The sequence below is a fragment of the Musa acuminata genome, chromosome BXJ3-11 (genome assembly GCF_036884655.1).
Source record: "Musa acuminata AAA Group cultivar baxijiao chromosome BXJ3-11, Cavendish_Baxijiao_AAA, whole genome shotgun sequence".
NCBI lineage: Eukaryota > Viridiplantae > Streptophyta > Magnoliopsida > Zingiberales > Musaceae > Musa > Musa acuminata.
This window is the reverse complement of record NC_088359.1, coordinates 32,172,773-32,199,717: the sequence shown is the minus strand read 5'-3', so window position 1 is coordinate 32,199,717 and position 26,945 is coordinate 32,172,773. Positions and strand designations below refer to the sequence as shown.

The 26,945-nt window shown below is 43.7% G+C and overlaps 6 protein-coding genes across 14 annotated transcripts; 4 read left to right on the top strand and 2 right to left on the bottom strand.

Annotated features, from left to right (window-relative positions):
- Positions 1–5,715: 5,715 nt before the first annotated feature.
- LOC103972675 (G-type lectin S-receptor-like serine/threonine-protein kinase B120) lies at positions 5,716–9,040 on the top strand. Of its 2 annotated transcripts, none has more exons than XM_018820605.2 (7): positions 5,716–7,126; positions 7,202–7,321; positions 7,398–7,618; positions 7,708–7,918; positions 8,009–8,246; positions 8,346–8,496; positions 8,563–9,040. In XM_018820605.2, the coding sequence occupies exons 1-7, from the start codon at positions 5,845–5,847 to the stop codon at positions 8,866–8,868; spliced, it is 2,529 nt and encodes an 842-aa protein (XP_018676150.2). In that variant the 5' UTR covers positions 5,716–5,844; the 3' UTR covers positions 8,869–9,040. The 2 variants fall into 2 exon arrangements, with proteins under 2 accessions (XP_018676150.2, XP_009385294.2); XM_009387019.3 differs by having other exon boundaries at positions 5,730–7,126; positions 7,202–7,306.
- A 119-nt stretch (positions 9,041–9,159) lies between these two features.
- On the bottom strand, positions 9,160–9,810 carry LOC103972449 (calcium-binding protein PBP1). Its single transcript, XM_009386791.3, has one exon. The coding sequence runs from the start codon at positions 9,703–9,705 to the stop codon at positions 9,355–9,357; it is 351 nt and encodes a 116-aa protein (XP_009385066.2). The 5' UTR covers positions 9,706–9,810; the 3' UTR covers positions 9,160–9,354.
- Positions 9,811–10,717: 907 nt separating this feature from the next.
- On the top strand, positions 10,718–15,120 carry LOC103972448 (cyclin-U1-1). 8 transcript variants are annotated; one of them, XM_065173432.1, is made up of 7 exons: positions 10,718–10,901; positions 11,096–11,177; positions 12,575–12,636; positions 12,779–12,857; positions 13,196–13,515; positions 13,721–14,178; positions 14,702–15,120. In XM_065173432.1, the coding sequence occupies exons 6-7, from the start codon at positions 13,763–13,765 to the stop codon at positions 14,985–14,987; spliced, it is 702 nt and encodes a 233-aa protein (XP_065029504.1). In that variant the 5' UTR covers positions 10,718–10,901; positions 11,096–11,177; positions 12,575–12,636; positions 12,779–12,857; positions 13,196–13,515; positions 13,721–13,762; the 3' UTR covers positions 14,988–15,120. The 8 variants fall into 8 exon arrangements, with proteins under 8 accessions (XP_065029504.1, XP_065029505.1, XP_065029500.1 ...); XM_065173433.1 differs by having other exon boundaries at positions 11,096–11,192; XM_065173428.1 differs by having other exon boundaries at positions 11,057–11,177.
- Positions 15,121–15,719: 599 nt separating this feature from the next.
- On the top strand, positions 15,720–17,596 carry LOC135652482 (protein VASCULATURE COMPLEXITY AND CONNECTIVITY-like). The gene is made up of 3 exons (XM_065173436.1): positions 15,720–16,213; positions 16,298–16,503; positions 16,589–17,596. The coding sequence occupies exons 1-3, from the start codon at positions 15,992–15,994 to the stop codon at positions 16,839–16,841; spliced, it is 681 nt and encodes a 226-aa protein (XP_065029508.1). The 5' UTR covers positions 15,720–15,991; the 3' UTR covers positions 16,842–17,596.
- A 445-nt stretch (positions 17,597–18,041) lies between these two features.
- On the top strand, positions 18,042–20,354 carry LOC135652479 (organic cation/carnitine transporter 4-like). Its single transcript, XM_065173425.1, has 2 exons — positions 18,042–18,483; positions 19,028–20,354. The coding sequence occupies exons 1-2, from the start codon at positions 18,114–18,116 to the stop codon at positions 20,224–20,226; spliced, it is 1,569 nt and encodes a 522-aa protein (XP_065029497.1). The 5' UTR covers positions 18,042–18,113; the 3' UTR covers positions 20,227–20,354.
- Positions 20,355–22,530: 2,176 nt separating this feature from the next.
- On the bottom strand, positions 22,531–25,475 carry LOC135652481 (uncharacterized). The gene is made up of 4 exons (XM_065173426.1): positions 25,050–25,475; positions 23,839–23,983; positions 23,037–23,130; positions 22,531–22,953 (listed from the first exon to the last, which is right to left on the bottom strand). Exons 1-4 carry the CDS (start codon positions 25,415–25,417, stop codon positions 22,667–22,669), a joined length of 894 nt encoding a protein of 297 aa, XP_065029498.1. The 5' UTR covers positions 25,418–25,475; the 3' UTR covers positions 22,531–22,666.
- Positions 25,476–26,945: the final 1,470 nt, after the last annotated feature.

The following is a 26,945-nucleotide window of genomic DNA, read 5'->3' as shown; positions in this document are numbered from 1 at the left end:
TCACACGTGTCGCGTCGAGATCGCCGGTGGAATGTGGGTGACGGGGCGAAAAGCTGTGGCCTGGGGAAGAGCGCGGAAGAGATGAGGATGGGCTTCTGCTGCCGCCGCTGCTGCTGCGACGGACTGTGGGGGAGGAATGGATGGGATGGGCAGAGGCACGCTTGGCCTCAAAGGGAAGGGTGACGTCGTGTGTATCCAGCTTTATAATGATATCTCCGATTCACCTATCTTATCAACATTATTTTATAATTTATAATTTATTTATTTTTTTTTAAATTTTTTTATGAGAGAAAAGATTTACTTTAAATGTTAATAGGGTTTAATGATAAAAGAAAATGTAAGAAAAATATGTTTTTAACAAATTATTTTAAAAAAAATTATGCTTAAATTAAGATTTGATTTCGTATGATAAAAAAATGTAATTATATCATGCATATAAGAAGATAGTATTAAATTATATTTTTTCTTATATTATTTTTTGATATATTTTTTATTATTAATAATATTGATATTTTTATTGATTTTAAATATCTTCTCTCCACGATTGATACCCTTATTAATTAAGGTTGAAATCAAAATTTTGACTCTACTACTAATTAGATATTATCCCTATAATTAATTATATTTAATATTTTAATTTTTATATTTTAAAAAATTATATTAAGATCTTTATATTTATATTTACGAAAGTGAAATATCTAATATCGTTTCTACTTGCGCCATTAATTTTATCGATGGAAATACCACACGTGCTCAGTAATAAATCGAAGTGAGACAAAGTTAACACATGTTTAAAAGTAAATCTTATGATATTTTCGTTAGTAGAGTTGACAACACGAAGAGAAATAAGATTAAATGTTTCACTTTCATAAATATAAAGATCCTAATATAATTTTTAAAAATATATGGACCGTGATACTAAAGATAACTAATTAGAAAGGATAACATATAATTAGTTTTTATTAAAGATTAAAATTTTTAATTTGATTAATAATTTTAAATCAATTTAGTATCTAATCATAGTAAGAGCTTTAAGCTTTGGACCATAATTATTTTATATTTGTGGTAATGAATAAAATAACCAACCATATCATTCATTCCTTATAATATAATTATTTATCTCCGCTTACTCCTAGTATTTTATGATTATATATTTTAATCATGAATAGATAAAAAAATTTAAGATTAACAAATTATATAAAATTTTCAAGCAAGTTTTGGTACTTACTAAGTTATCGTTAAAGAAGAATTAATTGTAGAGAAGATTTAGAGCTAACTTTGGTTCGAGCCCAAGCTCGCCACAAATTTGATGTTGGGAGATTAGTGGGTTCAACAATGGATTTTATATAAAAACAAATTATGCCATGGGTAAACTCGATCAAGACTCTCTAATGTTTAAATTAATAAGGGATTCAAAGGATTTAAACAAATGTTAAACCCCAAAGGTGTAATTCACCAAAGCAAGGAACCGCATTGAGACCATACATGGGGTCTCTTATTATGTAATCTTTGACCATTGGATTGAGATCATCGTTAATGCTTGTAACAATTATGTGCTTCTTTCAAAACCATTGAATTTGGAGAATATAAGGTAACAATTAGTTTAGTTAGCTCTTATGTACTAATTTTCATAGGGTTGAGTCAGTCACCATATTACCTAAAGGGTGATGAAGCTTTTCTTTCTAATGTTAAGATATCAATCATAAAGTATTAAGGTATCAGTCACATATTCGTTAGATGTTGACCTTGTGCCGCTAAGGTGTTGACTACATGGCAATGAGTTATCAATAGACATTCTTATGTCATTATTCCCATATCACTTGCCCCACTTAATGTGCCTCGATTAGTATTGAGAAGTAAGGGAATAATAAGATTTTAACTTAACTATTGATCTCGAAAAAATTATTTAGTAATCTTATCATTGAAAGAAGTACTTTAAGCTAATTCACCATCCTTAAAATGAGCTCTTCGGGTCATTTCAATTATATTGTCATCAAAAAGAATACTTTGGGTCGTTCGATCGCATCGTCATCGAATAGAGTGTTTTGATTTATTTTGATCGTGATATCATCAAAAGGAGCTCTTTAAGTAGTTTCGATCGCGCTATTGTTATAGGGAGCATTATAGTTTGATTTAATCGCACTATCATCGTAAGGAGTGATTTAGGCCGATTCAATTATGTTATCATCGAAAAAAATACTTCAGATTAATTAGACAATATTATCATCGTAAGAAGCGATTTTGGTCATTATGATTATGCCGAGATATTTTTAGGCTAATTTAGTAAATGTTGTTGATAAATGCTTCTAGGTTGATTTCACCTACATTACTATTTGGAGATGCTTTTGGATCGAGTCAATCATGTGATTTTCAAAGGATATTTTATAGTCAAATTTAATTGCATTGTTATATAATGACATTTTATGTCTAGGTCCGATCATATCATTATAGAATGATGTTTTTTGGAATATTCAATCATTGTGGATGGACGATTCATGATTGACTTTGGTCACATCATTATAAGGTGTTGCCTCTTTAAACAATTTGATCATGTTAATGTTGGAAACGGTTCGACCATATTAGTGTTGAGAGTCATATGTTCAAGCTATTGGATCATATTGATATTGGGAGCTAGCTCTTCGAGTAGTTCAACTATATTGGTATCAGGAATCACCACATCGGAGAGTTCAAGAACCATCTCTTTGGGTTTCAGTCATATTGGTGTTTGAAGCCACCTCAACCATATTGTTATCGAGAACTACCTCATTTGGAGTTTCAACTATGTTGATTTTAGAACCACCTCTTTGGATGGGTGTGATCATATTGGTGTTGGAAACTATCTCTTTGAGAAATTCGACCATGTGGGTATTGAGAGTCATCTCTTCGAAGGGTACGATCATATTGGTGTTGGAAACTTTGGGGGTTCAATCATGTTAGTGTTGGGAATCGTCTCTTTAAATAATTTGACTATGTTGGTGTTGAAGATTACCTCCTTGAATGGTTTTGATCATGTTAGTATATGATATTCTTTTGTTAGGTTGTCCTCAATTATATTAAATTAGAATTTGATTATTTGACATAAAATTAGGGTTAGAGGAAATATTGGTTCAAGCTTGTGTTTGTCATAAAATTGATGCCGGGAGATGATGGGTTCGAAGGATTTGATCAAGTGCCAAACATAAAGGGTGTAATTCACCAGAGAGGGAGAAGCCCCCTTGAGAATATACTCGGGGACCTTTTATAGTGTGATATTAGATAATTAGGTTTAGGGTACAGTTAATGCCTAAAATGATTACTCAATTCTTGGACCACATATGGAATCATGTAGCACCAAATATGTAGAACATGGGATAACAATCGGATGAGTGAGATCCCATGTACCAATTTTGATAAGATTGAGTCATACATTGCATTACCCAAATAATGATTATATGTTGCTTGTTCGATATCAAAGTATCAACCATATTATCATGGACTTAGTAGGTTTTGCCTAAATTATGTATCATCTTTAAATGTTTGTTCATAAAGGGTCAATCTACTAGTAACCTCCCCTAAGGACAAACTTCACAAGCTCTAAACAAAGGACTCAAGGCAATCCACTGTGTTCAAACTCTCCACATGTGCCTATATGATACTATTACAAAACTAAGTGATGAATTAACCTAAGACACTACCCAAAAACCCATCCAAAATAAGTCACCTAGGTAGCTCCAAGGTACTAAGATAGATGATATTTTTGGCTACTTTATGTATAAGAAAATTAATCAAAATTGTTGGCTAGAGGCCTTATTTTTGAATAGTTTTGTCTTTGCATGATAACCACACACAACCTGCATTTATAAGTCTAAAATAGTCATAAAACACAACTAAAAATGAGTTATTAAGTCTACTATAAGCTCTTTACATATTGCTTAAGGCATAAACAAAATCGAAAAGTACGAATAGAACTAGACAATGCATCTAACACCTCCCCTATAACTTGTTTATGACAACGTGGTGGTGAGGTGTCAACCACCTAGCAATAAGGTATTGGCCTTAATGGTATTGGGTATTAGTCATATGATGCTTAAGTGTCATCCATATGACGCTTAAGTATCACTGTCCTTCTTATGTTATTATTCTCATATCATTTACCCTCCAATCATCATATTTTGTTGTGTGCGGTAATGTTAGGGCACGATGATGTTTTTATTCGACTCCCGACTATAATGAGGATAATTTGTGTATCTTATTATTGAAAAAATGCTTTGGGTTGATTTGATCGCGTTGTCATCAAAAGGGTACTTTAGGCAAATTCGTTGTGCTATTATTTAAAGGAGCGTATTAGGCCCATTTGATTGCAATATTATTGAAAGCAATGCATTGGTTCGATTCGATCGCTCGATTGTCGAAATGAGCAATTTGGGCTGATTTGGGTCGATTTGAATATTCGATCATTAAAATAAGTACTTTTGGTCGATTTGATAACATTATCATTGTAAATAATATTCTGGGTTGATTCAGCCACATTATCATTGAAAGGAGTGCTTTGTATTGATTTAGTCATGTTGATATCATAAGGAGTGCTTTGAGTAGATTCAATTACATTATTGTCGAAAGAAACATTTTAGGTCGGTTTTATTATGCTATCGTCGCAAGGAGTAATTTAGGCTGATTCGATCATATTGATATTGTAAGAAATATTTTAGACTGATTCAAATGTATTATTATTGAAAGGATCTCTTTAGACTGATTTGATCATGATATCATCGCAACGAGCGTTTTAAATCTATTTGATCGTATTATCATTGAAATAAATATTTTAGACCGATTTAATGTAAAGAGTATTGATTTGAATGTGTTATCATTAAAGCAGTTAACTTTAGATCGATTTAATCGTATTATTATTATATAATACATTTATTATATACTTTAGAAAAAAAAAGGATGTGTTATCCATATTACTTATGGATCATTGGCCAGAAAACTGATTAAGTTGTACTTATTAACTACATGGATTCCTATTTTTTAAAGTTTTTTTTAACATGCATAGAAGTCTAGTAGGTTTGACGACCGTCCCCGATTTCCATTGGACTCGGTTGCGCCATGGACTCTCTCTTTCGGAACTCGATTTCCTCCTCCTCCTCTTTGTAGTATTCTTCAACAAAGAACAAAGAAAGACAAGTGTTCTTGGCATTTCAACATATGAGCTTCTGTTTGTCGTGACGCAGGAAGAACGAAGAACACGAGGAAGGCCGTCGTACCAACATCAGAATCTGTCAACCTCGCGTCCATCTGCCTTCGACTTTTGTTAGAATTAGAATTGTCAGAGAAGCATATCGGTAACTCACGTCTCCTAAATCCACGTCAACGGGGAGAATATGTGAAAGGTGGGTTTCTCGAAGGTCACTGTGACCTTCGTGAAGCCTTGACCCGCTTCGGTCTCTCTTCTCACACGTGTGTTGGAAGAACCCGTCGTTGTTTTGACCTAAGACACTGATCTTTGCCACGAGAAGTAAGGCACCGAGTTGACTTTCCATGTGGTCAACAGTCATCGCCCATCGATGTTGGTCGACGGGATTGCAACTCCACTGGCCTTGGCCGCCTGTTCTTCTGCTGCCTGAATGCTTCGGGTAATCTGAGCGCCGTCAAACCCGACGGCTGCCGTGCCCAATCGCACCACCTGTTTGACCGCCTGCACCTTCTTCCCTCACAAGTAAACAAAGGAAGGCGGCAGTTGGTCCAACTGCAAATGTGAGACTTTTGACGTGCCGCTCCGGGCGATCGAACGCGTCGACCTGTTATTATTTTGGAGGCTCCTTCTTCGGCCGGATTAATCGATCGATTCATGTTCAGTTCCTCAGGATGGGATCTCAGTGCATGGGTTTCGCAGTCCTGCTGCTCTCGCTTCTGCTCGTCTCACCGGCTTCTCTCTCGTATGCCAAGGACACCCTCGAACTAGACGGGTACATCGAAGACGGCGAGACGCTGATCTCCGCCGGCGAGATCTTCGAGCTTGGCTTCTTCAGCCCCGGCAGCTCCAAGTACCGGTACATCGGGATTTGGTACTACAACTTCTCCACCGACACCGTCCTCTGGGTGGCCAACCGCGAGGCGCCCGTTCACGACACCTCAGGCCGCCTTGCCGTCGGCGGCGACGGCAACCTCGTGGTCCTGAACGGCAGCCGGAGCGTCTTGTGGTCCTCGAACGTGTCCTTGTCGTCGAACGCGTCGACGGTGCAGCTGCAGGACGATGGCAACCTCGTGCTCAACAACACCGGCCGCGTCGCATGGCAGAGCTTCGAGAACCCCACCGACACGTACCTGCCCGGCATGAAGGTCGGCCTCGACCTCACCACCAACGTGAACCAGTACATCACGTCGTGGAAGAGCAGCGACGACCCGGCGCCGGGGAACTACTCCATGGGCGTCGACCCCAACCGGTCGACTCAGATCTTCGTGTGGGAGGGGACGAAGCCGCGGTGGAGGTCCGGGCGGTGGAACGGGCAGGTCTTCATCGGGATCCAGAACATGGTGCCCACCTACATCTACGGGTTCAAGCTGAGCAACTTCGAGCTGGAGAAGAAGATGTACTTCTACTACAACGCCTTCAACAGCTCGCACCGCTACGTGCTCACATGGGAGGGGATCGAAAAGCATTTGACATGGAAGGACGACACCAAGTTCTGGTCTACGTTCTGGGCGCAACCCATCACGGACTGCGAGCTCTACAACAAATGCGGCAACTACGGGAGCTGCACCGACGAGAACACCCCGATATGCTCTTGCTTAAAGGGATACGTGCCGGCGGTGGAGGCGGAGTGGAGCAGCGGGAACTGGACCAGTGGGTGCGTGAGGAGAACGCCATTGCAGTGCGAGAGGAACAGCAGCGGCGGAGCTGGGAGCGTACAGACCGACGGGTTCTGGAAGATGGAAGGGGTGAAGCTGCCGGACTTGTCGGACTGGGCCTCGGGCGTCGTCGACGAAGACGGATGCCGAGACGCGTGCTTGGGTAATTGCTCTTGCCGAGCCTACGCGTACGTGACCGGGATCGGATGCCTGGTGTGGGGTGTGGATTTGGTTGACATACACATCTTTTCCAGCGGCGGCAATGACATGTACCTCCGCCTTGCTGCGTCGGAGATCCGTGAGTGCATCTTCTCTTCTTCTTTTCATTAGCATTTGCCCATTAGATGTCCTAATCGGCTCAAGTTCCATGCAGAGACCAAGAAGAAGAAGAGCTTCGTGATACTCATAGTTGTTTTAGCAGTGGTCTTATCACTGGGATGCATCTACCTGTTCTTCAAGTGCAAGAAAAGAATCAGAGGTACAGCTCGTGATGGTATGCAGCAGCAGACTGTGGCGCTTTTCCATTTGCTTAATTCTCTGCTAAACCCCCCTTGGAAAAAACTCTGCAGCGTTCTATCGACGGAGAGGAGGCGGAGGAATCGTGTCGGTCGATCCCAACAGAGATAGAGATCGAGCAGAAGGTGGAGTGTCGTTTCCAATTCCAGATGAATCGAAGGACCAAAAATGCCAAGAGCTGCCTCTGTTTAGTTTCGATTCGATCGTTGCTTCCACATCCAACTTTGCACTCGCCAATCTGCTCGGTGAAGGTGGATTCGGTCCTGTTTACAAGGTATGCTCAGATCATCACCATTAGTCACTAAGAAGCAAGGTTAGAGAAGGTGGAACACAGTGCCAATTTGATTCCTCTGTTTGCTACAGGGTACGCTACCTGGAGGCCAAGAAGTAGCTCTAAAGAGACTGTCAAGGAGCTCGGGACAAGGCGAGACCGAATTCAAGAATGAGGTCATCCTAATGGCAAAGCTACAACACAGGAACCTCGTGAGGCTCTTGGGTTGTTGCATTCATGGAGAAGAGAGGATACTCGTCTACGAATACATGCCCAATAGAAGCTTGAATGCCTTCCTTTTTGGTAACGCTACTTCCTGCTTTCCTCTGTCGCCTTTGTGATCCGTTCGTTCGTCCTCCAACTCAACCTTGATCTTACGCATAATTCGGACAGATCCGAGAAAGAAGGGATTGCTGGAGTGGAAGACGAGGTACGACATCATCGAAGGGATCGCCCGAGGCCTCCTCTACCTTCACAGGGACTCGAGACTACGGATCATACACCGGGATCTGAAGGCCAGCAACATATTGCTGGACAAGGACATGAATCCCAAGATCTCAGATTTCGGCATGGCGAGGATCTTCGGCAGTGACGACAACGAAACGAACACGAAAAGGGTGGTGGGAACATAGTAAGTACTGCTTTAATTAACACCAAAAAGCTCTGCAGCTGTTGCAGAGATCCGACGCTTTTGACACCTTTCATCTGTGTTTTGGTGGCGGAAACACAGTGGCTATATGTCTCCAGAGTACGCAATGCAAGGAGTCTTCTCTGTGAAATCCGACGTTTATAGCTTCGGCGTGCTGCTTCTAGAGATTGTGAGCGGACGAAAGAACAGCAGTTTCGCGCATCAAGACTCGTCACTTAACCTCCTAGGCAGCGTGAGTAAAGCTGTCGTTGATCTTTCATCTCGTCTTGCTCTGCTCACATAAGGAATTCTTCTGCAGGCATGGAAGCTGTGGAACGAGGACAACGTGATGGAGTTTGTGGATCCGGCGATAAGGGATTCATGCTCAGCGAGGCAGGCATCGAGGTGCGTCAACGTGGGGCTCTTGTGCGTGCAGGACCGGCCAAATGATCGACCGACGATGTCGTCGGTAGTAATAATGTTGGAGGGTGGGACTGCTGCTTATCCACAGCCGAAACAGCCCACGTTTTCAGCAGAAAGGAGCCCCAGCGATACAGAGTCATCCACGTTTGGTCTCAGAGTTGCTTCCGCCAGTAACTCCATCACTTTGCTCACTGCAAGATAGAATTTTATCCCCTTCGTTGGAGTAATTCCATCATCACTTCGATTACTGGATGATAGAATTTGAACCCTATCATTCGAATCAGAAAATTTATGTCGAGATACATTCGACAGCAGAGTGTTTTTGGAGCTTTCGATTTGTTCTAATATTTCAGTGAAGTAGGAGGCTTGAATCAGATTCCACCTGATCAGTTCTGACTGACTTCGATTCAGCTCATTCTGTAGGCAATTTTGGCATATATCGAGCTTGGATATCAACAATTCACCAAACAAGGTGTGCTAAAGATCAGATCTCTAGCAGTAAGCAGAGCAATTTGCTTTGAATTATTATATGAACATCATAATCCGATCGATCCAAAGCAGCCCAGTCATGGTGGTCGATCCCATCACTACCCAATCCACTGTGATTTATTGGATAGGAAGACTACAGAATCTAGAAGTGAGAATGGCGAAGAAGTCGGAGGAGGAGGAGGTGGAGGTGGAATCGGAGTTAGCTCATGAATGCGGAGGGCTGGTCCATCCACTGGCTGGGTGCCTCCATCAGCTGGGGGCTGAGGCGGACCATGAGAACGCAGAACTCCCACTGGCTGAGCGCGCCGTCGCCGTCGCCGTCGCCCTCCCGGATCATGGCCCGGAGCTCATCGTCGCGGAGGCCGTCGAGGCCTAGCAGGGCAGCGTTACGCTTGAGGCTGTCGAAGGTGATGAGCCGGTGACGGGGGTCCATCAGGAGGCGGAACCCATTGCAGAGTTCCTCCACGAGACCGTCCCCCCCGAGCTTCTCCGCCATGACGGGGAGGAAGTCCTCGAACTCCATCGGCCGCCGCTGCTGCCCCCGCGCCATGAGTGGTTGTTTGTGATGGCAGATGGAGACGGAGGGGGAGGCTTAATAAAGCATGGGCACGGATGGGAACGGGCAGTTCCTTCGAGGAAACGGAGGCGATGAGGTCGGAGAGGGAAGGTGGTGAGCATATGACAGCTGCGTTCATGCACGGAACGTGCTTGAAACATAACACAGAGGAAAAAGAAGAGACGGACACACAGCAGGTTTCCTTGAAGGCGATGTTCTGTCTCGGATTAGAATATCTATCTTAATATATAATTAAATTTTCAATAATTAGAATAAATATATATTTAATTATTTCTAAAAAAAATCTAATTACGCTATATTTAATTTGTTTTTTAGGGAAGAAAATTAATTTATATGCATAAATTGATGGAGAGAGAAGAGATGAGCACGTGTCTGCTGGTACATAATTGGGGGACAAACCCCACAATGCGCTTACTTTGTTGCTTAATAAGATAAGCCAAGCCAAGCCAAGGGTTGTGGCTGCAGGTCATACCGCAGCGGGACCCCACCACTTAATAATTGGGGCCACAGGCAAATTCACAAACAGGTGTAACGCAAGATGGGCTGGAATCCCAATCTGTCGGCAATCAAATGCTACTCGCGTGGTCATGCGGCCTCGTTTGCAGGCAAAAGGAATCATCGAAGACTAAACAAACCCCCCAACGAAGGGGTTGGGACTGAGTCGGCCGAGTTGTGGGATTGGGTCACTAATTGGGTTTATCGGGTCCCTCGTGGCGTCGATGATCCGTCCGAATCCTTGTCACGGAGAGGACAGCCTGCCATTGGGTCGTTCATGGGCCCAACAACGCTACCCAATAATGGGTCGTTGTGTCTCTTTTTTGCTCGTGTATGTATGTATGTATCCCTTCAAATATTTGAATATTTCTTGGATTTAATCTTCAATTATTCACAATCAACGGAAGTCGGTTCAATTATTCTTCATAATTGGGCCGCGTCATGGTTTAAATTAGATCCGCCCGCACAAGCAAGGGAGTTTTCTTGGCCTCCCTATTCCTCAGACCTAAAAGAGAGAAGACGGGGCCGGGGCGGCGAAGAGCGGACTGGGGTGCGACCCGGTCGCTGACGGCGTCGAGGAAGAGCGAGCACAAGGTCTTCAATCGCGTGCACGAGGGAAGCACTTCCTCTACGTCGTATTCAACTTCGTCTTCGCTGCCTTCGCCGGCAATCGAGTCAGTTCCTTTTCGACCCCTTTCACCGGTCTCTACCCTACCTTTCATTCGACCGTGTTTGCCTCCTGCATCCTTCTCTCGTTTATTGTTCTATGTGGTTTGTACTAGAATGTGAATGTGATGAAGCTTGTCGTTTGATTGGTATTTGAAAGTAGGAAAAGCGGCAATGCTAAGGAATGCGTTCCCCTTGATAGGTGACTCTGTATCGGTGGTTGCTTGAGGGCAGCGGAGGTGAGGGTTCCCATCATGGTCTTGCGAGCACACGTCGATGAAAATGTATGTTTCTCTTTGGTAGGTGAAAAAATTCGCATTGATTTCTTTTTAATTATCTGCTTAAATTTACCGAAATTAGCTTATGATTTTAAAGCAATACTGTTCGCTGCCGTACAAAAGGGTGCGACTCTTGCTTGATTAAGCTACCGAATTAGTAGTCTTCACTAAATGCAAGGAACCACTGGCAATCAAAGGCTTCACTAGCTCATAGTTGGCTGTCAGAACTGGTTCATACTAAAGTAGCCAAGAAAAAACCACAATGCAAGTATAGGCATAAAAGGGTCTTATCGGATATTTCTTTCCTTTTCTGTTTCTTGTAAGTCCTTGTTCAAGAAAATTTTCTAACAAAATGCTATGCTAGTTGAAAAAGTTGAGGTCTGGAACTATTGCAGAAATTATGATCTTTTTTAGGTTTTATTGGAAAAATTATGGTAATTATTCTTTGTCTGGTGGTGTCCCCTCTAGTCTTTACTGATGAAAGAAAGAACAAAAAACAAATTGTTACTAGTACCCAAGGTAATTTCACATTGATTGCTCAACAGAAGGGTTGCATGAGACATAAAGCTCAACTTATATCATTTGGTAGTGACCCAAATACGGTGGTGCTATGAGTTCAGTGAGCTATCAGATGTGGAAAACAAAGAACGTAGTGTCAAAGGATATTGCAGTGTGCAAATACATGGTACATCAGAATATTCCATCACCTCCAAACCTTTCTTAGCACATCAACGCAAGTTACTTGTCAGAAGAATGAAGTGGTAGATGTAGAAAGCAGTTGAAATGAGAGGAACAAGTGAGAACATCATTGCAGCCAACTAGTTGCTCAATTTTTAATGACTTGGATGGTTTGTTTTGTGCCCCCAAGAGACTTGAGACTTGATCTCCATCTAATCAGGGAACTGTAATTGATTTCCAATCAATCCAATCCTAGAAACCGAAGGAATTTAAAACTTTATGCACATCAGATAAAGTTCCTGTAGAATATTCAAATGTACAGGTTGGTGGCAGTTCAAAATTTTTGCTACCATGAAATGATCATCCCAGTCCTTCAGTTTTCACCTAGTCCTATTAAGATTATAGAAAGAGAGGGTGCTATTTTTTGATGTAGCTATGCTCATTTTAAGGGCACTACTAAGGCCTAGAGAAAGATATAAGGTTGTGACACATGTATGATGTATATCTGTGTTATAAATGATATTTCTTGGTCATCTATATTGGCAATGAATATTTGGCTTTATACAATATCCCCCTATTTGGGAGCTCCAGTTCAGCCCGCCCACCTGTTCTCATTGCAAGGTCACTAGATTTCAATTCCATGGCTGATATTATTTGTTTTCTTGTCGTTGCTATAAATTTATACATGTAAATGGTAGCTATTCTCATTTTGGCTCCTGATATAGGTAATCTCATGTTAAATGCATTTGTCTCCAGTAAGGCAGACAGCCATATTCTCCTACTTCAGGTGCTAAGCTTTTAACTCACATTAGATTGTTATTTTTGCTAACATTCTCCGAACGATCTCTTGAGGAACCTCCTCCAACTTCTGTAAGTTCTCGAATCTTTGCTCTTAATATACCGCTAAGACCATGTTCTTGTTTTCCCAGTGCAGCACCATACTTAGCTGTAGTGAGGATGACTCGATATGTTGCTGGGACAGTCTCACGAAGATGTGTTTGTTGTAAGGTATGCAGGTGTATATATTAGGTCTGTGTCCTTTGGAAACATCTTGTTGCACATAATATTTGGTATCTCTTCAAACTTGTGCATTTCACTAGTGTTGTCACCAGGGATCGACTCAGTTACTGATCACCATGACAGTGTTGTACTGTCATGTCAAGAATTTGTCATAAATGCTTTTAGAGTTTCCTCTGAATTCTTTCAGTTCTTCAAGAATATTAACAGAATTCTGGACTTTGGGCTGATGCCTCTCCAGCAATTAGTTGAATACATCCATTAGATTGAATTGTTCTTAAAACAATTTTGGAGCCTCTGATATCCGTTGGCTCTTTCTCTGCTTTCAGGTTATGAAATCATGAAGACTCAGAACCTCCTATCAAGGATGCCAAAGATAACAATTACTGGTGCTGAATGGCGACCTTTTGTCTACCGGTCTCCGTAGTCCAAACCTTTTGTCAGGATTCTCTGCAACTCCTCAAGGTTGAGATTGCAAGGCTTGTTTGTGATGGCGACCGAGCACATGGCGTCTTTTGGAGAACTGTTCCTTGGCTCCCTATTGCATCGTCCTGCTCTAAATCCAACTTCTCGGTGCGTCGGCAAGCGGTCAACATTGACAAAGACACTGATTGATGCACATATATCAATTGTACGTGCTGCATGAAAGGTACGTGAGTTGCATTCCTCCGCCCCCCACTCCCCGTCTTATCCATAACTCGCTGTAAAATAAAAATAAAAAAAGGAAAGAAAAGAAAATGAGAAATCTTGGCCGGGATTTAACTGATTCGATCCACTCGTTCGTCATCGCGCACTTATCTGGATGACGCTGACGACCTCTTCTGGTTGCGTTGCACAACTTGCACGTCCGGTAGAGGAGTCAGGATGTTGCCTTCTTGAGGTAACGAGAACAGGAGATGCCTTCTTCAACGATGGAGGACGTCGCAGGTGGCGACACGGGCGACGCGGAGGCCGCGGCGCGGGTGCTGGACGGGATCGTGCACGCGCTGGAGCGGATGGTGGCGCGGAACGAGCGGGTGACACGGACAGACGCGGAGGAGGAGGAGGGGGAGACGGCGGCGTTAGGCGCAGAGCGGATGCGGGGGAGGGGGCTGGCGGCGTTCCGGGGGACGCGGTCGCCGGGCATCAGCGTGGGGAAGTACCTGGAGCGGCTGTGGCGGTACACGGGGTGCAGCTCCTCGTGCTTCGTGGTGGGCTTTGTGTACATCGACCGGGTCGCCCACCGCCACCCGGCCTCCCCCGTCGTCTCCCTCAACGTCCACCGCCTCGTCCTCACCAGCCTCCTCATCGCCTCCAAGGTCCTCGACGACAAGTATGCCCCCTGATTTCTTCTCTCCGTCCTCTTGCTTGTTCGCTCTTGATTCGTGACCTCAATTATTTCTCTGATTCGTTTTAGCTATCGTTTAATCGAGCGCAATCAAACTACTAGTATTAGAATAAATATGGTGGGAATAGAAAAGTAATACAATAGTAAAAAAAACACTTCACCTTTTTTTTTAATTTTGCAATTATGATAATAGGATTAAAAAGGGTTTCAACATATTGTCAATTTCCTTCGTTTCCCTTCGAGTCACTGAATTCAACAAGGAGAGGGGTTGGGAGACCAATCTCTCTCTCTCTCTCTCTCTCTCTCTCTCTCTCTCTCATTGACTTTTTAATATGCATAGACATGAAAGGACTTGAGAGAGGGAACATGTTGTGAATACTACTTTGTGGGACTTCAGCCCTCTGCTACTTCATGGAAACAACTGGCCGAGGTCCATGTCTCTATCCCTTGTTGTTTCAATGCTCTCTGTTCATGATGGTGGTGGTGGTGGTGGTTGTGGTGTGTGCAGGCACCACAACAACGCATTCTTCGCGAAGGTGGGCGGCGTGAGCAACGCAGAGCTGAACCGGATGGAGTTGGAGCTCCTCTTCCTGCTGGACTTTGGCCTGGTGGTGAGCTCTCGGGTGTTCGAGAGCTACCGCCGGCATCTTGAGAGGGAAAAAATGCTGGCCCGGGCCACTCAAGAGTTGGGCAGAGCCGTCGTCGATGCCTCTGCCAATGGTGGTGTCCATGGTCTCCGTAATGGCTCGTCGCGGCACTCTTTTTCGTCACCACGCTGCTCTATAGACTGGTGATGCACATCAATCATCCTCTTCACTCCATGTCGAGAAGAAGAAATAGGAAGATCATGTGAATTTGTAGTAACTACTTACTTACTGTGGCTCCTGCACTGCCAGTTCAAATCATTCAGCTGAACTTTTACCAAGATGACACCGGAGCTAATATATATATATATATATATATATATATATATATATATATATATATATATATATATATATATATATATATATATATATATATATATATATATATATATAATGTATTGCTGGCTGAGTTTGGTTCTTCTCTGCTGATTGTGCCACCACTGTCACTTGTCAACTGAATTAGGAGCATAATGCACAGAGATGACTGAATTATACATATCAAACAGCTCATCATACAGACACGAAAAATAGACTAGCCAACAACAGACAAGCATTTAAATGGCTACTGCGTGGCCATGTGAACTGTGTGTCCGGCAAATGTATCTTTAGCAGGTCGTTTGAGATAAGCTAAGGATCGATGAAATTAATGTGCAGATCCTTTTGACTACTGCTAGATCTCATCAACATCAACCAAGCGGAAATATATATATATATATATATATATATATATATATATATATATGTTCCTTTCTTCTGCAAGAGTAGAGGATTCTGTGTGCGAAGAGCGTCGTAAGGGTTGAGCCTGCTGCAGAAGGATTCCTGTTGAAGACTCAGCTTTAGCAAGGGCAACTCAGCTTTCAAAGTTGGGTGAAAGATGCGGACGACTTCTCAATCCATGTCAAGCGACTTCATCTCAGGCCAACCTTTTAATTCAACCTCAGAACACGTACAACCCAAAAGCATGCATTCTCCCCTTTGTGTTAGCTTTCCATCCCTGCCATGCTGGTTCTTGCTGCATCACCGATACCAAGCTTTCCTTGCTTCACATGAGAAGGAATCCAGTGACCAGAAAAAGTGAAGCCAGAGTGAACTACAAGAATGACAGCATCTGCAACAGCTAAGATCAAGCATGTCGACGGTGTACGCCGTCGATGTTATTCTCTTGCTTTTGCAGCTATTATATTACCAACCCTCCATCCCTTGCTTGGAAACACCACACATCACCTCTTCTTCTTCTTCTTCTTCGATCTCATCGCTGGTCTCGAAAGGAAAAAATGGCGAGAATGAGAGGGATTCTTATCTGCATCCTGATAGTGATCATGGACATTGTTGCTGGTATTCTTGGGATAGAAGCTCAGGTTGCCCAAAACAAGGTGAGTCGAATGAATATGATTAGTCTTCTGTCTGCCGCATAGTGAAGAACCAAGGTTAATGCGAGAGTTTGTGAGCTTCAACAGGGCAAGCATTTGAGGGTGTTGATCTTCGAGTGCAAAGAGCCCGTCCATGAAGCCTACAGGTTGGGACTGGCTGCAGCCATACTACTGTTGCTGGCTCAAGCAGTCACAAACCTGTTCGGTGGGTGCGTTTGCATCTGCACCACCGAGGAATTTAGTCGATCATCGGCAAACAAGCAAATGGCTGCAGCTACACTTGTGCTCTCATGGTAATCACCTCGAACAAAACAAGAACGCTAGTAATATAAATTCTACTGATAATAGATTCCGAAACCTGCTTTAATCCGTGGACAGGATAATTCTGGCGGTGGGATTCATCATGTTGCTCACCGGCGCGTTGGGCAATGCCAAGTCGAAAACCTCCTGCGGGCTTCCTCACCGTCACTTGTTGTCCATCGGTGGGATCCTGTGCTTCATCCACGCAGTGTTCAGCGTCGCCTACTACGCCGCCGCGACCGCCACATCAGCGGAAGCGGAAGGGAGGACGACGACCAGGGATGTCGGCGCTGCCCCAACGACGCGAAGGCCCCAACAAATGCAAGCCTGATAAGCTTTCTTCGGAATCGATGTTGATGTACGGTTCGATGCGTGCTTCACTCTCGTGCTTTGGAGACCGACGGTTTCTACCCATTCAAAGTTGCAATTTGGCACTTAATATTCTTCTTCTTCCTCTTCTTCTGGTTGCGTCGTCCATATATGCATTCGATCGCGTTTCCAATGAGCTTAATAAGTCATTGGCAAACTCTCCGTGACAGATACTTAAAGCTTGTTGATTAGTATGACAAAAGAAGGACTAGCGATCTTCCTACATTATCCAGTGGAACGGAATGTGATTTCGTAGGATAAGACAGAGGAAACGCGACGAGCGAAAGAAGACACAAAAATCCACGACGGACACAGCAAGCTTTAGAAATCGAGTCCGCCAAGTCGAACTCGAACTCTTCAGCAGTTTCGCTTTCTATCCACGACGCGCGCACTGCGAGTCCGGAAAGCGAAACGGAGAAGACGACCACGAGCAAGAAGCCGTGCGTTCCAAATGACGTCGCGCGCACTGCGAGTCCGGAAAGCGAAACGATAAAGACGACATGGAGGAAGAAGCCATGCGTAGTACTAAATCACATGGGCGCGCGCGTAAGGGCTCAGCGTCGCTTCAGCGTGCCGCCTCCGCTCGCGGCGCGGCAGGTGTGACCTTGGAGTGTTGTATTGGTTTACGTGGCGAGACGTGGTTCCTGTTCTTCCACGTTGTTTCTGCCCGCTGCTCGTTGTGACGTGGCTCCACTGCTTCCGTGTTGCTTCCGCCCACTGCTCGTTGTTGACCGAGGATATGCTGTTATAAGATTCCCGGTGACGTGAGCCTCTTCGCACCTTATTGGATGCATCTCATGGGCACACATCGAGATCTAATATTAAATTCAAAATATTAATAGAAAACTAGTATATTTACACACACACATAAAAATATAGTCAAACCTACTAGTAGTGTTTATCCGATACGATTACAAGTTGGGAAATATTCATTCATTATTTTTATGCACGTTTACGACCAATAAATATGTAGTGAAAAGAATCAATTAAATCGAGCATCATTTATTTGGAGTTAGTTCCATGTTGAGTTTGTTGGAGTGGGGTTATGTGGTGGGTGATTCGGTTTGAAATCCACAGAACCGGAACATTTTAATGTAAACCATACACCTGGCGAACACGGCACCGCCAGCTTCGCCCATTTAAACTCCAACACTTGGTGGACGGATGGATATCGCAACTCCAGGGGAGGATCCCGATACCGTATCCTGCGGAAGCGATACCTAACCCGAGCGACATGGGCTCCATGGAAGGCGGCGGCGCCGCCACCACCACCGATCTCCGCTCTCCCCTCCTCCCCACCTCCCCCGTCGAGGAGAGGGTGGGGATCGACGAGATGCTCCGGCGTTACGCGGGGGAGTTCGGCCGGTGGCAGCTACGGCACTTCGTGCTGGCGTCCGCCGCCTGGGCGCTCGAGGCCTTCCACACCATGGTCATGATCTTCGCCGATCGAGAGCCCGGCCGAGAGGCGGCGGCGGCGGACCCCTGCCGACCGGACTGGCCCGTCGGCGCGGCCGCCTCGACCGTCGCCGAGTGGGGCCTCGTCTGCGGCCAGCGCTACAAGGTCGGCCTCGCCCAATCCATCTTTTTCCTCGGCTGCATGATCGGTGAGCCCTCCTCTCCCTACCGTTTCAAATCTTGAGGTGATCTTTACGACTGACGGTGCCCCGAAACGTTCGGCGGGGTGGGGTGTCCGAACATACGACTCGATAGGCCCACACCATTATTACATTTTTATCCTTGAAAGACTGGGCTTTCATTCCATGGATGATTTGTCTCGTAATATTTGGATCTTATATCGTTACGGCATACCAACAATTGTGGTTGAGTTACGATTTTGACGATAATTTAGTTTTAGATTATTTCAATCTAATGAAAATAAAAAAGAATAAAAACAAAAAATTCAATTTTCTTTATTAACTACAGGTTTATTGGTTTTGTATGAATGATTGCTATGAGACAAAAAGGATTTAATGTGGGAGGGGGATGGGATGAATATATTTAATCGTATCAAACATGAGACTTTGACGTATCAGACATGAGACAAAAAGGATTTAATGTGGGAGGGCGATGAGACTTGACGTTCCCAAGTGACCACTCGGCTTATGTTTCTTGCCGGTCTATTCACTGTCTGTTCACCGTTGGTTTCAGGATCCGGCGTCTTCGGCCACCTGTCCGATTCCTTCATGGGAAGGAAAGGATCGCTGACCATCGTCTGCGTCCTCAACGCAATCTTCGGCCTTCTCACCTCCTTGTCGCCCACCTACTGGGTCTACGTCGCTCTCCGCTTCCTCACCGGATTCAGCACCGGCGGCGTCGGCTTGTGCGCTTTTGTCCTCGCCACGGAACCCGTCGGCCCGACCAAGCGCGGCGCCGCCGGTATGTCCACCTTCTACTTCTTCTCCGTTGGCATCGCCATCCTTGCCGGCATTGCCTACCTCTTCCCGTCCTGGCGCGCGCTTTACGTCGTCACGTCCCTCCCCTCGCTGTTCTTCGTTCTCGCCGTCCTCCCCTTCGTCTCGGAGTCCCCCCGCTGGTACCTCGTCCGTCGCAGGATCGCAGACGCCATGGCCGTCATGCAGACCATCGCCGAGAAGAACGGGAAGACGATACCGCCGGGAGTCGTGATCAAGCTCGACGATGAAGACGAAGGCGATGATGGACGGGACGAAAAAGAAGCCGCCGCCGCCGTCAAGAAAGTGGACGCTCACGGTGTCGAGAAAGCCGTCGTATCGGGCTCCATCGTCGACGTCCTCCGCTCGCCCACAACGAAACTTCGCCTCTTCCTGACGGTGCTGATCAACTTCCTGTGCTCCGTAGTGTACTACGGCCTGAGCCTCAACGTCGTCAACCTCGATACTAACATCTACCTCAGCGTCGTCCTCAACTCTGTCGCCGAGATGCCGGCCTACATCCTCACCGCACTTCTCCTGGACCTCTTCGGCCGGAAGCCAATGGCAGTGAGCACGATGTGGATCAGCGGGGCGTTCTGCGCCGTCGGGAGCTTGGTGAGCGGCGCGGGGGCGATGAAGATCGTGAGGATGGTCTGCGGGGTCATCGGCATCTTCGGGATGGCGGCGACGTACAACCTGCTGTTTATATACACGGCGGAGCTGTTTCCGACGGTGGTGCGGAACGCAGCGCTGGGATGCGCGACGCAGGCAGCGCAGATGGGGGCGATCCTGGCGCCGTTGGTGGTGGTTCTGGGGGGCAAGGTGCCGTTCGCTGTGTTCGGGGCCTGCGGGATCATCGGCGGGTGGCTCGTCTTCTTGCTGCCGGAGACGATGAATCGGCCCTTGTACGACACGATGGCCGGGCTGGAGGAGGGCGAGCGCAGGGGGCACAAGTGAAAAAACTTCCGTTTCCCTTTTTCTTTTGGTTTCGTATCCTTTCTTCGTAGGTTTTCATTCTAAAGAGGCTAAGACATATAGTAGTAGTAGTATCTTCGAAAATAAGTTACAAGATTGCGTGGGCCATAGTTGAGTTTGTAGACAACATTTTTGGGATGGCATTAATAATTGCGGCGTAGGTCTAATTATAGATTAGATCCTTCAGTTAACAATGATTAGTATCCCGATCTTGTAGTATTAGGTAGGATCCTCATATAAATCTTCCTTAAGTCGGCCTAGAATCTCATGATCATCCAACCGTCGGTCGAAACTCCGGTGATGTTCCTCTCCATTGGATCCACCAGGTTAAACTTGGCGGGTTCATTCATCGGATCGTAGTTGTCGAACCCTTGCCCGAAGACGAAGAAGTTGTAGCCATGGAGGTGAGCTCGTGTCCTGCATCACCAACTCGACGCCGGTGTTGAACGGAAGCGCACCACCAGCTTGGTCCCCTTGCTCACCATCGTGTTGTTCGGCGGAGCTCCGATGTAGTTGAATGGCATCAGGGTGACGAGAGGGGAGTCCGGGGTGTAAACGTCGTTGGGCCACCCAGTGAAGTGTGCCCGGAGGAGAGCCGTCGTGGGTGACACGAACGAGATGTTGTTGACGGCGGCCGCGAACTTGGTGCCGTTGGGCCTTTGGCACGTCTGGTTCTTCCGGCACTGTCTCATCCCGAGCTCAACCGTGAAGAAGAAGCGTCGGCCACGGTTTGTAGCACAGCACGTTCGCCAGACCACGTAACTTGCCGGTGCTATTGGATGAGACTGATATATCAAACATCTAAGGCAGATCAAATTTAGTAGATGTGTAGATTGTGCCTGACGCACATACTTTTAACAATGAATATTTTTATAATATATAAAAAGAATGCAAATAAAATAAAGCAATATATATATATATATATGTTGGCCTCCTTTTTTTTTATTTATTCTCATAGAGTATTCGTTATTTTCTAAAAAATAAGATTACCCTTAACTTTCACCCCGTCAGTCACCGCATAATGGTCGCTTCCACTTTTCATTGTCGTCTACCATCTCTACTTCACTATAAGGTTTTGTCATCCTCATCACATTATCGTCGTTATCAATACCTATGTGAGGTCTCTCGTTGTTGTCATTGTTGCCTCCACCTCGTTTGTAGAGGCCTTTCATCGTCCTTACAAGCCTCGCAAGGTCCCTTGTTACCATCACACCCTTTGGTCTCTCCTCTTCACTGCTTTCACTTCCACCCCTCACTACTACTTCCATCACACAAGAAACCCTCCCTTGCATGAGCCCTCGCCCTTTGTCCCTACCATAGTCTGCATTGCTATTGAAGTGCGAGGAGTGAGAGTGAGAGGAGCAACAAGCGGAAGTGCGAGGGCACTCTCCTTCAACGTAGCAAGCATTTATAGTAGCAAATGAAGGTGACGAACGAGGGCATTAGTGGTACCAATGATAAAATAAGGCCAGGCCAAGGCACTCCCGAGGGCAATGGAGTGAGAGGAGTGAGAGGAGCAACAAGCGGAAGTGCGAGGGCACTCTCCTTCAACATAGCGGGCATTTACAGTAGCGAATGAAGGTGACGACGTATTCGAGGGTGACAAACGAGGGCATTAGTGGTACCAATGACAAACTAAGGCCAGGCCAAAGCACTCCCGAGGGCGATGGACAAGGAGCAGAAGTGGCAACTGAAAGCCAAAGATAATCTCTATTTTTTAAAAAATAAAATACACTCTACTCTACGAACGATAGAAAAAGGAAAAAGTAAAAAATTGGCATCGTTCTTTTATTGTATGCTAAACACATTTCTCCACCCTTCCATTCAACACCATTTACCTGTCAATAACCACTTTTCTACTAAAAGTCACTCTTCCATTTCGCACCACTCTCTTGCCAAGCACCAATCTATCATCACGCAGCATACATGCATGGGATGTTTCTAGCCGCCGTAAAGAGCAAAAAGGATCCCTTCAACCGCACGATCACACAACCCACAATACAGAGGAAGCTCAAAGTCAACTAAGGCAACGACGCTTACCCATCTATTTTGCAGGTTCGACAACTCCAAGGTCAAGGTTTTATCTTCACCTGAATTTGACAACCCACAATACGGGACGTATCGTGCCGAATCTGACCTGCTCCATCGCAATTCAGGAACACCAAACAAAACCGATAAGTCTTTCTTCTTATTAGCAAGAAGGTAAGTCACACATAACCTCGACAAGATAAAGTAAAAGCATTGCGATGCATATTTCGACCAAGAAACAGTTCAAAAACCCAAATATAAACATGACTTGATATATTAATGAGTTTGTAGGCATTGACACAAGCAAGCAAGTTGACAGTTCTCCGAGCATCCTTACCCATAGTGGGCATTATTAACCGACTGCATCTCAATTTATTCCATTGTTTTCTGAGATTTATCCTCTCCTGAGCAAGACTACCAAGATGGTGGCAATTGCTAGAGCCATAAAAGATGAACCGATCGTGAAGTCGACAAATGGTTTATCAGTGTTTGTGCTGGTTGAGCTGGAACTCCTTCCTAAAGTCTGTAAAATTTCTTGAAAGAAGCTGGTGATGTTGCTAACCATGGCTACCACCTTCACCTTGACATTATGCACAAAGTCTGAAAAGACTGAGTTTGGGGTTGTTTCAGCGGTAGAAGATTCACAATCATCAGCAACATCTGATTCAGAATTGAGAGCAACTGCAGAGAGATATAAAAAAGGAACTAGGGTAAATCACATTCCTTTCAACTTAATGTTTATACAAGTCAATGTCTATACTTACTTGACTGGTGAGTTACGTAAAATTCCATGACCTTTTCGTTCTTCATTACAGCATTCCAAACATTCTCATCAGAAGCAAGCGAAGCAACAACATCCTAAAATAGAACCATGACAATGAATGGCAATTTCTAGAAAATTAATGGATGTTTAAAATAATTGGTTTGGTAAAATCGATCAAAGTGGGAAAACGAAAAATTGAATGGGAACCACAATTTGTCGATTGATGTATAGGATTCCAACGAACCTTTCGGCTACTCTCATACTTAACCTTATTTGAGTAACAAAGTCTCAACAACGGTGTTGTTTTAACTGCATAACAACATAAAAATCGACAAGCAAAATCCCAAGACATGCTTCAGTTGCTAATGAAAAAAGCATAGATTTGAAGTTATTTGAGTCATCGTTAACTGAAAGGAACGAAAGTTGTTTTAAATCATTTATTGGATGCCATCTGCAAATAGTGCACCAAAGAAACTAAGTCTACCATCTAAAAATATGTCGTGCACATTTAAATATGAAACCAGTTTGTACAGATAACATTTGAAATTTGAGAATATACCTAGTGGCAAGAAATAGATATATGTCCATAACAAACAAGATTTTATTTGAAAAAAATACTTACCACAACAAAAAAATCCATCATGAATGTATGCCTCAAAAACTAAGTAAATTTTTTGCAACATTAATAATATATCCTATAGGATAATTCAACAAATAGTCAAAGATATTATCAAGGACAAAAAGACCAGACATTAATGCAGAAGTGCATACTGAAATCTAAAGACTATTTTATTCATATAAACCTGAACTTCAGGGCTTCCTCGCAGCAGCGAAAAAGCCTGAACAACATGTCTTGGCGCTGATGGGACGATGGATGAAGCTTCACTGTGAGTAGACTCTTGAGGAGCTTGAACAGTAGACTCATTGGTGTCTGGGGTGGAATATACCCTGAAATAGAATTAAAATTAGTGAACGTGGTAAACATTAAAATCAAATTTTCCTTGAAACAAGGACCAAAGTGATTAAAGGTTTGAGATGCACTAAAGTTCTAAAGTGCTTTGGAACCTAGGCACAAGGCACATGCCTTATTGGAGACACATTTTAAGTGACAATTGAGAAGAATACAATTTAAAAAGCTATTCAATTTTCTGTAAATTGTTAAAATGTTGATTTTGGCTTATTAGCTTAAAAGTTAAGTGCTTTGTTCATTGCAAAAAACATGAACATCGAGATGAGTTTAACATTTGAGAAAGAAAAAAGAGGCTTCTGCAGCAATGCAATGGCAAGAAAGGCAAAATTAATACAACAAAAATAGAGTAAAAACAAATAAAAATGTAAAAAGCAATATAGACAAGTAACATAGTGGCCAGAAACAAATTGAAGAAACGAAGAGGCTATAAAACCATGAGTGCAATGCAAAAGACAAAATAGAAGGTCCTCAAGATGAAGATGAGTCAGAATGGAATGTAAAACTCTTAGTTATATATATTTTCCATAATTTGACCCTGTGAGCCACCTGCAATTACATGCAGCATGGCACCTACTTGGGGTACACTTCCTCTTCCTTCTCTTCCTCTATCACTTCCTCTTCTTCCTTTCTCTTCCTCCTTCCTACTCTACTTTCTCCACCATCTCCTCTTTGTCCTTCTCCTCCTCCCCCTTTTATGCATGCCATTGTATCATGTGTCAATAAACTGTTAGTATGTACCGATTCGACCAAAGCCCACCATAGGGTCTAGTAAGAGAGCGCAAACCTTGCTTATTATATCTATTTACATGTCTATTGGCCAATACTTTTCCTGCGGTCAAAACATCCATATGGACTTATGATCCTATCAAGAGACTAGCCAAAGATAAATCTTGATATATCTAGGTCAGTTGATATATCTCCACAGTCAAAAACTCCTCTTTTGGATGGGGATCGGTTTGCTCGAGTCTTTGTCATAAAAGAGTGTAATCGAGGGAACCGAATCCTATTATGGAGAAGGAAAGAGGGTTGAGAAACGAGGCTTACATGTCGAGGGCATCTTTGAGATCGGAAGTCGCTTCCTTGGCCTCCTCCAGCGAGGCCACGGGCCCGAACACGAGCCTCGGGGCCGGATGCAGCGAATCGAGCGTGACATCCTTCTCCTCCTCTTCCCAATCGGCGACCTCCCAGTCGTCGAACTCCCACGCGAGCCCCTGGATCTCAGGAGCCGCCTCCAGGAGGCCGTTATGACAAGAGGCGACGGAGATCGACGGCCCTGCCTCGGTCGCCGGCGCCACGGCGGAGACAACCGCGGAGGACGGCCTGGAGGCCCTCGACGCCGCCGGATGGCCGACCGAACGGTAGCCGATGAGGGCCGCTGCTTTCGCGGCGGTTCGCAGGACTCCTCCACCCATCTCTCTCTCTCTCTCACCAGCGGAAGATTGGGTGAGGTTTCGATAGCCTGTAAATTTATATTGATATATATTTACATATATATATATATATATAATCATTTTATTTTTATTTTTTGAAAAATAGGTGATCGTGTGATCGCATTCCATGAAATCCGATCTTATTTAACGGAACAAAAGATACGATTTAATTGGGATTTGAGATTAATATCTATACAAGTAGTAGTTTTAAACTTTGGTAAATCTATCTGTATTCCGATTTAGCATACCCAATTGATTTTTCTTCCCATATAATAATCGATCGAGTTTATAGGAGGATGCCATCTAAGCTAAATTACAATACCCAAATATGAAAAGAGTACATTAATTTTGGCGACGAGTTGGATACCTAATTAATTGGTTGGTTCAATCATCCTTACAAATGATGAAGTGAGAAGAAAATTATGTACATTAATTTTGTTTTTGGGGTAAATATAAATGATTTTTTTAATCTAAATGTAGAGAATATGTTTTGAGATAGTATAGTAAATAGAGGATGTAGGCAAGTAGGAAGAACTTTAAGGAAATTTTGGTTCTTACCATTTTTTTTTCTTTTTCTTTTTCGTTTTTTTATCCTTCTCGTTCTTCTTGGAAAAAGGTAAGCTTTTGGATCGGAGTTAAATCAATCAGATGGGGAAAAGAAAAGTTACGATGGTTTAGAATCATTGATCATAGAAAATTATCCGTCGTTAAGCCAAGGATCTAATGGATCATGAGATTGTTTTGACGGACAAAGTCGAATTGATAGCACTAATGTCATACTATTACATGTGGGGACATCGATGTGATAAGAAATGATAAATTTTGTTACATCTTAACAGAGAAAATATTTGTCCACTCGTTAGGACTATTACTTCAATTTTGAATATAAATAACTATATATATATATATATTATTCAATTCATATCTTCGTTAACTTAAACATTAATATATTACTTCAATTCAAGCCTCCACTAACTTAAACATTGATGGAGTGATTGATGGTGATATTTTTATCATTTTTGGCTCTATTTTGGGTTACCTGACCAAGTCCTTTCAATGCTAAGTCACGACTAAGATGGAAAGTGGTAAAAAATAAATATCTCATTGATAATAAATTAATGGCTTTATAATAGATAGATCCAAAAAAATATTATGCAGTATGGGTCTTGCCTAAGCACACGTTGACGCTTAAAAGAAGGTCTTGCCTATTAGAGGGTAAAATTCCTCCTATCAATTACTTCCTACTGCGTGCATCTCAAGACCTTCTTTTAAGCGTCAACGTGTGCTCAGTGTTAACTTGGCATGTGATAATCGTGTTTCTAGGCGTTCGATAGCTCGGATGAGTCATGTTTTTTAGTTCTCCACTCTCAAAGGGAATCTCAAGTGTAGTTTCATGCTTAACCAAAGGGGAGGCATCTCGGATATATTTTCTTCATTTAGCTATCAACCTTTTCTCTAATCAATCCTTTGTTTGATAGGAAAGTTATTAAATATTGCATCAAGTGAGAAT

Bases quoted from the DNA above. Each gene is read 5' to 3' on its own strand.
- LOC135652479 (XM_065173425.1), top strand. From the start codon at position 18,114: ATGGGCTCCATGGAAGGCGGCGGCGCCGCCACCACCACCGATCTCCGC. The intron at 18,484-19,027 runs GTGAGCCCTCCT...CGTTGGTTTCAG, and splicing joins TTTCCTCGGCTGCATGATCG to GATCCGGCGTCTTCGGCCAC.
- LOC103972675 (XM_018820605.2), top strand. From the start codon at position 5,845: ATGGGATCTCAGTGCATGGGTTTCGCAGTCCTGCTGCTCTCGCTTCTG. The intron at 7,322-7,397 runs GTATGCAGCAGC...AAAACTCTGCAG, and splicing joins CAGAGGTACAGCTCGTGATG to CGTTCTATCGACGGAGAGGA. The intron at 8,497-8,562 runs GTGAGTAAAGCT...ATTCTTCTGCAG, and splicing joins CACTTAACCTCCTAGGCAGC to GCATGGAAGCTGTGGAACGA.
- LOC103972449 (XM_009386791.3), bottom strand. From the start codon at position 9,705: ATGGCGCGGGGGCAGCAGCGGCGGCCGATGGAGTTCGAGGACTTCCTC.
- LOC103972448 (XM_065173435.1), top strand. From the start codon at position 13,763: ATGCCTTCTTCAACGATGGAGGACGTCGCAGGTGGCGACACGGGCGAC. The intron at 14,179-14,701 runs GTATGCCCCCTG...TGGTGTGTGCAG, and splicing joins TCCAAGGTCCTCGACGACAA to GCACCACAACAACGCATTCT.
- LOC135652481 (XM_065173426.1), bottom strand. From the start codon at position 25,417: ATGGGTGGAGGAGTCCTGCGAACCGCCGCGAAAGCAGCGGCCCTCATC. The intron at 23,131-23,838 runs GTTTATATGAAT...GTTCTATTTTAG, and splicing joins GAGGAAGCCCTGAAGTTCAG to GATGTTGTTGCTTCGCTTGC. The intron at 22,954-23,036 runs GTAAGTATAGAC...ATCTCTCTGCAG, and splicing joins TTACGTAACTCACCAGTCAA to TTGCTCTCAATTCTGAATCA.
- LOC135652482 (XM_065173436.1), top strand. From the start codon at position 15,992: ATGTTATTCTCTTGCTTTTGCAGCTATTATATTACCAACCCTCCATCC. The intron at 16,214-16,297 runs GTGAGTCGAATG...GAGCTTCAACAG, and splicing joins CTCAGGTTGCCCAAAACAAG to GGCAAGCATTTGAGGGTGTT. The intron at 16,504-16,588 runs GTAATCACCTCG...ATCCGTGGACAG, and splicing joins GCTACACTTGTGCTCTCATG to GATAATTCTGGCGGTGGGAT.